The sequence below is a fragment of the Python bivittatus genome, unplaced genomic scaffold (assembly GCF_059951505.1).
Source record: "Python bivittatus isolate LINGU-HERP-01145 unplaced genomic scaffold, Pbiv_v1 ctg000700_np1212, whole genome shotgun sequence".
NCBI classification, from domain to species: Eukaryota; Metazoa; Chordata; class Lepidosauria; order Squamata; family Pythonidae; genus Python; species Python bivittatus.
Genome location: NW_028277098.1, coordinates 26386195 through 26394724, shown reverse-complemented (window position 1 = coordinate 26394724; position 8530 = coordinate 26386195). Strand labels below are relative to the sequence as shown.

General features: G+C 49.9%; 1 protein-coding gene across 1 annotated transcript; it reads right to left on the bottom strand.

The window, feature by feature from the left end:
- Positions 1–1173: 1173 nt before the first annotated feature.
- BARHL2 (BarH like homeobox 2) lies at positions 1174–6813 on the bottom strand. The gene is made up of 3 exons (XM_088154102.1): positions 6213–6813; positions 4101–4326; positions 1174–1486 (listed from the first exon to the last, which is right to left on the bottom strand). The coding sequence occupies exons 1-3, from the start codon at positions 6811–6813 to the stop codon at positions 1174–1176; spliced, it is 1140 nt and encodes a 379-aa protein (XP_088010228.1).
- Between the last annotated feature and the right edge of the window lie 1717 nt (positions 6814–8530).

Below are 8530 nucleotides of genomic sequence, written 5' to 3'. Positions count from 1 at the left end.
AAAGGGGGGGGGGGGAATTCGCCGCCAATGCCCCCCGCTTTCACTGTCGAGGTCTGAAAAACAGCCTCCAAGCCCAGCACAGCGCGATCACTTGTTTCCTGACTTTTTTTTTCCATAATCCATTCCTTACCCCTCAAAGCAAACTCTTTAGCATCCAACCAGACTGGGGGGAGGGGGGATTAAAAGTCCCCCAACCCATCGGTTAGAAAAGAACAGACATGCGCACACACTCATACACACTCGGTCCATATTACGGAATGAAGGATAAAAGTGCGTGAATCAGGGGGAAAATAGCTCGTTTGGATCTGTGGGTTTGTTTAAAAAAAGATAAAAGTTTATTTCTTTTTTTTTCCTTCGTTTTTGCCATTTTCAGTCATCAAAAAATCTCTCTCTCTCTCGCTATATATATATATATATATATATATATATATATGTTGTTAACTGTTATTGTCACCTAAGCATTTATTTTACTGAACCAAAACAAAACAAAAACAAAACAAAAATGAAAAAGGAGAGAAGTCAGGGGAAGAATATTTTTGTGGAGTTCGTTTGTTTCTTAGATTTTTTTTTTTAAACGAATGAATATAAGTCGCTTTCTTTCTTTCTTCCTTCCTTTCTTTCTTTTTGGACAACATATAATAAATAATATATATCACTTCTCACACCGGCCTGTTCGAAATGTGTATGTAGCATATATACCAATGACGAGAGAGATCCGGGGCATGCCAGTTTGGAGTCAGAAAAAGGTTCGTGAGAATTCGGTACGAACTTCTCCGCTCTCCCTCCCCTCCCTTCCGTCTTCTGCGCTCTGGGCTGGGGCGGAGGAGGCGTCCTTTCTCTCTTTGTGTCCCTCAAGGGTCGTGCCTGGGTCTCCAGCTCTTTCCCTGCCTCCCCGCCTCCCCCCCGCCTCCTGAGCCCCCTTCCGCTTCCTCCGGCAAAGCGGCTCGGGGTGCAGCGGGACTTGACGCTACAGGTCACTTACGGGTTCCAGAGTCCCCGCGCTCTGAGCCGATCGCTCCTCCGACTCCGTAGAAGAACCGCTTGATTTCCCGCCCCCCTCGCTCGCCTCGGCTCCTTTCTTGCTTGATTGGCTGCAGGGGGGAGTGAGGGGGGAATCTGTTGGCGGGATTGGGGAGGGGGAGCCAGAGTGAGGGAGGCGCCGAGTGGTATTTTTCACCGCGGGTGAGGGGTCCCTGGAAGGGGGTTGGATAAGGGGTTGAGGGCCGGCTGCCCTCCCGGGCCGAGGCCGTGGATCAGAACCCGGGGGACCAGAGGCCGCTGAAGCTGAGGGTGAGGCGCAGGAGGAGTCCGGTACATGCTACTGTACATTGCCGCGGCCGCCGCGGCCGCCGTGGTGCTGTCCATGCTGCCAAGCAGGCTCGGGTGATAGAAATAAGGCGACGGGAACATCCGCTGTAGAGCCGAGTAATTCCCAGCTTCGGCCAGCAGCTCCAGCCCCACCGCCGTCTGCCGCTTCCACTTGGTTCTGCAAGAGACGGAACGGAGACACCGTAGGCTGGGCCCGAAGGGGGGAGATTAGAGGGAGGGAGGGAGGGAGGGAGGGAGCGAGGATGGGACTGACCACCCCTCCCTCCCCCCCCCCCCCGACACAAATCCTTCACGCGGGAACAGGCTCCGGAAGAAGACATTTTGGGTTGCCTGAATCGAATCTGGCGTTCAGGCCTTTCCCTTAAGAAAATGTAGCTGCAGCGAAACGACCGTACGGCTCGCAGGGCTTAAAGTAGACACAGCTGTGACTGCGGGAGAGCTCGGCGGACGTAAGGGATGATACAGAAGGAATTGTCACTTTAAAAAAACCTGGGAAACATTTGCTAGCCGTAGCCTCCCCCCCCCCCCGTAACACGCACACACATACACACGCACACAAGGGGGCCACTCTGTGTCTTGCCCGCCTGTGAGTGACAGTGACAGCTGATCCACAATTTATGTTCATTTTGAACACGTAATTACAGTGTTATCTATGGCCTCATCAAACCTCTTTTTCATATTTATATTACCCTTTAATATTAAGAACAGAACCTGAAAGAAGAAAAGCTCCCCCCCCCCCCCAATTATAGCCTTTTCTGCTAAAATATGAATTTAATATAGGCAATCCAGTCAGCTATTTTAAAGTCAATTACTTGGGTTGGGAGCAGTGAGGAAAAGAAGTCGCTCCTCTCTCGAAAACTCCAGAGCAGATTCCCAATTTTTACCGACTCTTCAGATCAGGCCATTTGAAAATAGCCTCCAACCTCTTGCTATCCAAACAAACAAGCAACCAACCAAATGCTGAAAAAAGCCAGAGGTCCGTTATTTCCCCCTTGCTGGAGTTAATGTGCGGGCCTGCAGGAAAAGTGAAATCGCCTAAAGAATGTTGGACACTAGAAGTTAGAATTCTGAAGATTTTAGAATTCTAGAATCCTGTTATTCTGAGACATGGGGGCGGGGATGGCTAATTTTCCTTCTGTGGGAAGACACAGCAAGGACCCTCAGATGGAAGGAGCGGAAGCAAGTTGGCTAAATGATAAATAAAATCATCCCTTTCCCTCCCTCATCCGAGTACATTGCAAAACATTCCGAGATGAAGACACCGTTTCCGGACAAGTCTATTTCCTTCCTTCACAATGCAGAATCTGCATGCTAGTCTCTTTTTGAAAAAGCTCCTGTAGGTGGCTGTGAGAATTCGGTGGATCTTCAGCAGGCGCGCTACACACCGAGGTAAAATCACAGCCGCACAAACGCAGCCAAATTAATAAGCGTGGAGCTCCCTGTTTAGCTGGGTGGTAAATGACGCTAATGTTTTCCGACAGAATTAGGGTGGCTGCAACCGTATGTAATGAGACAGAAAATTATAGCAAAGATGACAACTGGACACAGGTTTCCAGCCCGTATTTCCCCTGCCAAGAATTAGAAATCCGCATTTTGCTCTTACAGTGCCTATGTCGCTCTCCTGCATCCTCTCGGTCTCTCTTTAAAATAATAATAAAATAACCGAGACATTGAGTCTAGACTTCCTTCGCCAGTCCTCATTTCCCAATCTCAGGGAACAGGATTCAACTGCACAGAAGAAATGGGAGACTAAAACCCAGGACTGAATTACAAAGCTGGGCGTCCGAAACTGCCGAATCGGACCGAATAAGGTGGAGGCCTCCAGGAGAAAATCCCACCGAACTTGAAACTCCAGGGTCGCCCCCCTTGGAGGATCTGGCCGCCTGCAGTCTTAATTAGCTTTCCCCAGAGGTGCTCTCCGATTTAACGTTCACTTGCTCCTACTCTCCTGCCTTTGTTTTGCTAGCAGAGGTGGGGAGATAAATTTGGCCGGTACACTGCCCCCCTCTATTTTTCTCCTATGGCTATTCAGATTCCCTCCACCTACACGTGACAGGAAAGTGGAGGAGCAACCTAGTGCCTGTGTTTGCACAACCCGCTTAACTCAGAGCATTAACTCATTTCCTGGATTCACACCATTCAATGAATTATCAGCTGACCCAAGGCTGAAGTTCGCATGTCAGGCTAAGCCACAAAACCAAACAAAAAACCACGGCTACCAACCAAGCTTTTTCACCTGCTCTGCGAATGCACTTGCTAGGGCTATCCCTGATCTGGTGAAGTGCACTGTATGAACACAGCCAGTGAAATTTTGGCCTGCAAGAAGATAACATCCTTTGTGAACGTGGACGTGGGAGGGGGGAACGGAGATGCAAAATGAGACGACCATGCGTGGCCACCTACTATCTCTATAAAGGCCACGACTGGGTAACTAAGACGGCAAAGGAAATTGCAGGGTTCCCCGAAGTAAGTCCCTTTGAGCTCTGATTGGAGGCCACGCTCCACTCTGTGTTTTACCCAGGAGTAGGCCTCTTTGAACTCCATGGGATTCCCTTTTGCATGGTCAGGCAGAAGATGGCAAGGTTAAGACTATGGCGTACGGGTACGGTGTCGTACCCACACCGACTTGGGAGGCAATTCCACCGGACATAATGAGACTTATTTCTGGGTCAAGGTGGGCAGGACCTGACAGCTTCAAAGCCAAGTGAAGTGTTGCCATTTCCCTACCTGCCCCCCCCCCCCAAGCTTTTGTCCCTACCGGCCTCCCCTACCTCCGGTTTTGGTACCAGGTCTTGACCTGGGTGTCAGTCAGATTGAGGGCGGCTGCCAAGTCCATGCGGTCTTGGACGCTCAGGTACTTCTGTCTCTCGAAGCTCCTCTCCAGCTGGTTGAGCTGATGGTCGGAGAAGGCAGTCCGTGCCTTGCGAGGCTTCTTTGCCCTCACAGGAGGGCTATCCCTGCTGCTTGAAATCTCACGATCCCCTTCTTCTTTTGCCCCTGAGAAGACACAAGACACAAGCTTGGGTTTAGGGCCGAGAAGGAAAGCACGGAGACGGGAGGTGGGGGGGGGGGGAGCTGAACCCAGACACAAAACATTACTAAGCCTGAACAGGACCTTCCCATGGTGGGAGTTTTCTGTCTCGGATGGATCCAGATAGATTGTTTGCGCTTGTGAATCAACTGATCTGGGATTGTTTCATTCTTTGCACAAGACCACAACCACATCAATGAATTGGGAAGCTGGCAATTCAACTGCGAACAAACCAACAGAGGGAAGATATGGGACTAAAATCAAGATTTCTCAGGACTGATAACTCCTCCTGTCATAATATCCCTTTTCTCCGGAGGGGATGTTTTTCCTCCACCGCCTTTCCTCACTTTCTCCCTGGGCCAAATTCAGATTTCCAAGTGCATGTCGGAGACTGTTACTATCAAGCTATCGCAACAGCCTGAATACTTTTCCTGGAGTGCTTGTCATCCAGGTACAAAAAGCGAGCTGGATTTCGCAATCCCAGGTGACAGCAGAAATATTACCGGATTCTGTTTGGTATCTTTGAGTCTTAGAGGGTGTTTAAAAAAAAAAAAAAAAAAAGCTGAAATGTTAGGAAATCGATATGTCAGTCCATCTGTGTTTGTACTAGGTTTTCTCCTCCATCACCCTCTCCCCCTCTTCCCCCCTTCTCTCTCTCTCTCTCTCTCTCTCTCTCCCTCTCTCTCCTTCTTTTTCTGGGCTCTCCTTGATCTTCCCTGCAGGGAGAACAATAATCTCTCTAATTGACCCACTGGGGAGGTTGGTGCACCAACTAACCAACAACAACCACAAAAAAAAAAAAATGCTAGACGAGGCTCTACATCTGGTTCTAGACGCTCATATGTTCGTGCTAAAATGGAAAATTGAATAGCAGACTAAACGTCGTCCTATTAGTTACTGCGAAATATCTGAAGGTTGTAAAATGAGCGAAATGTGTCCTCTCTCATCACCACGTTTCAAAAACGCCTTTCCAGTTAAGTGAGATTCCCTTGGTAGTGGGAGGGGGTCTTTTATTTTCCCCCAGAAAGTGGCAGAATTGAACACATCACATGCATTTGAATTTTAGAACATAACAACTATTACACACTCTAAAGCATCACAAAAACCAATGCCATAAAATATTGCACAGTATTAACTCAGTGGGAAAAAATATTTCAAGGAAGAAAGAAAGACGTAACAAGAAAGAAGAAAGAAGGACCCCGATCTGATCAACCCGTTTGGTTTGCTTCCCTGTTAAAAAATGTAATTTATTGTAAATTCTTGAGGAGGTCTGTCTTGCTAATTAAGTGTTGCTAAATCTGTGTGAACTATGTTTAGAAATTATGCATGCAGATCGCATTTTATAATATGCATTTGCATTTTAAAATCTCTAGTAATCCCAGCTGGCATTTTGGTATTGTTGAAGTGCACACTTGCAGACTCTTTTTGTTCTCGTCGTATCAACTCTTTTTTTTTTTTTAAGGGGGGGGGAAATACGTAGCTTCAGTTTGAAGGAAATAAATATATGGTTTGTATATAAAAAATACAGAGGGGAAAATGTTTACAAATCCGGAGGTTTTGCAAATAGCCTGATTGTATTTGTCGGTTTCTTACTGGATTTATTTTATTTTTAAATAGTTTCCGTGTTGCTGGAATCTCTTGTTAATGGCTTAGCGAATTCGCATTAACCTTCCAAGTTGCCCTGAAGTTTTCAGAGCAAGCAATTTCTGATAGCAAGGGGGGGGGGGGGAGGTGAAAGGACTTGGAATGTTAGAAATCACAGAGACACAACAAGGAACGTTCGAAACGTAAACAGTGGAACGTTGAAACAGCGTTCGAACCTTGGCGTCCAAAGACCCGCGGTCCCACTCACCGTGGCATTTCAGCTCATTCTGGGAGTCATCGCGTTTGTCCAGTTTGGTTCTGCTGTCGTCCTGCTCGAGTTTTGGCCTGAAACTTTCGTTGGCTGCGTTGCTCTCTTGTTTGGGGGTGGGATGGGGAGAGGAGACGCTAGTGCTGTAAGGGGCACACGCTGCCAGCGGTTTGCTATCTCCCAAAATGTCCTTAATTAAAAAAGAAGAAGTGGAAGTCCTGGGGGCAGAGCTGCCCGAACCTAATTGCTGTTGCTGCTGCTGCTGTTGCTGCTGCTGTTGCTGGGGCGACGGCTGCAAACTTTTTGGCTGTTGCTGCTCTGGATGTTGGCTGTGATGAAGATGGTGATGCTGCGGCGACAAGCCGTCTTGCGCCAGATGCTGCTCGGGGTGCTCTGCGGTGACCGAGATAGGCGAGGAGGGAGTCGTCCCCACCGTGTCTATTTCCGAACAAGGGGACGGAGTGGCCTGGTTGAGAAAATCCGCTGCCCTGGCCTCGCCATGGGCCGTCCGAAAGTCTCCGTTCATCATAACCGGGCTGCCGGACCTGGGATTAGACAAAATCGTGTCTATTCCAAAACTGGAAGCGCTAGATCCTTCCATGGTGGCCGTTCAAAGAAGCGCCTTCATCCCCTTTCCCTCCCAGCACCGTTATCTTGCACGAACTGGATTTTTCGGTGGTGGTGGGGGAGGTGATGGCTGGATCTAATGCGATCGATCGACGATTAAAAAGCGAACCACCAACCAAATCAGATCAATTATGGACGAAGCGAATGTCTTCGATCAAAATTTAAACGGGGAGGGAGGGAAGGAGGGAAGGAGGGAAGCAGAGAGGGAGGGAGGGAGGGAGGAAGAAGCAGGCAAGCGGCGACGAGACGCGCACATGCACCGGCACACGCACGAAAAAAAGCCAGCGGGAGCAAGCCACCGAAGCCAGCGAGGAGGAGGAGGGTAAGCGGGAACGGACTTGGGAGGAAGACGCGAGATCTGCAGCCACCCGGCCCTCCGCCGCGCCTCCCCGTCTGCCCCCCGCCCGAGAATTCTCTCTCCGCCGCTACACGTGCTTCGCTTATTGTTCAAGGGGCCCACGGTTGCTCGGGCGGACCAGCCGGCATCGCCTGCAGGAGTTGCCGGCCGGCGGAAGCGGGAAGCGGCAGAAAGGCTGCTGGGGCTGCCGGGTGGAGGCTTCGCTCGCCGAGCCGAGGAGGAGCCGGCACCGCTGTCTGACGCCGCGCCCGATCGCCTTGCTCTGGGCGCTCTCCCTCGCTCTCGCTCGCTCTCGCCGGCGCCCAGGAGTTATTGAACTTTCTTGGAAAGTTGAGGCGTGGTGCAGTCAGCACGAGGAGGAGGAGGAGGAGGAGGAGGAGAAGCGGCGCAGAGCCTCGGCCACTGCCTGGCTCTTCCTAGGGCGAGCGGCTCCTCTCGGGTTCCTCCAATTCCGCCCATGACGTCACGGCCATCGCCGCTCGCCTGCTCGCCGCTTATTATAAAACCTCTTTAAGGCTCGGGATTTTTCCCCCATTTTAAAAATATTCCTTATTTATTTATTTGTTTGTTTTATTTAAGGCCGCCGTCGAGTAATGGTCTCCTATTGGTGGACACCGCGGCCGAACCTGACGCTCGGCAGTTGGCAGCCAATGAGAAGGAAGAAAGACGGGAGAAAGCGCGGGGAGGGGAGGCCGGGGGCCTCGTCAGTTTCCGAACTGGAACTGTTCTTTTTTAGAACCTTTAGGATTCCTCCCTCCCTTCCTCTCCCCATTTCGGTATCCGAATATAAATGGATGATTATTATTATCTCTGGCGTGTCAATAGTGATCAGTTAGATAGTAGAAATCAGGGAAGGGAGGGGGGAAAGAAGGGAGGGAGGAAGGAAGGAAGGAATTTAAGAGAATATTCACGTGTAAGAAAGAGTGTGTGCTATTTCGAGTTGTGAAGTCTCATGTATTCGAGATCATTACAGAAATGATATACACAACCTATTTCTCTCCTCAAAAGGGGATGTAAGTTCAAATTAGCTTTCCAGGGGTTATTTAGTGCGTCCTCCCATTCTGGTCCTTCTCTGGAGGATCAGAAATGTTTGACACAACAGTCCCGGGCAGGAGACAGCGATCCAACTTCACTGAACAACTAGGGAAATAAGGGCGGGACCGGGCAAAATGATACTTGGAGCCAACTGGGGAAAACGCCTGGCTCCGTTTCCTCAGGGGCGGGGAGGGGAAAAGGAAGTTGCTCCTGGAAAGGCAAAAGAGGTCTCGGGCTAGAACCGGCACGCCTGTTAATTTGGAGAAGAATTTAAGGGAGGAGGCGGACAGCGGTGGCC

Bases quoted from the DNA above. Each gene is read 5' to 3' on its own strand.
- BARHL2 (XM_088154102.1), bottom strand. From the start codon at position 6,813: ATGGAAGGATCTAGCGCTTCCAGTTTTGGAATAGACACGATTTTGTCT. The intron at 4,327-6,212 runs GTGAGTGGGACC...GTGTCTTCTCAG, and splicing joins GAATGAGCTGAAATGCCACG to GGGCAAAAGAAGAAGGGGAT. The intron at 1,487-4,100 runs GTAGGGGAGGCC...CGTCTCTTGCAG, and splicing joins ACCTGGTACCAAAACCGGAG to AACCAAGTGGAAGCGGCAGA.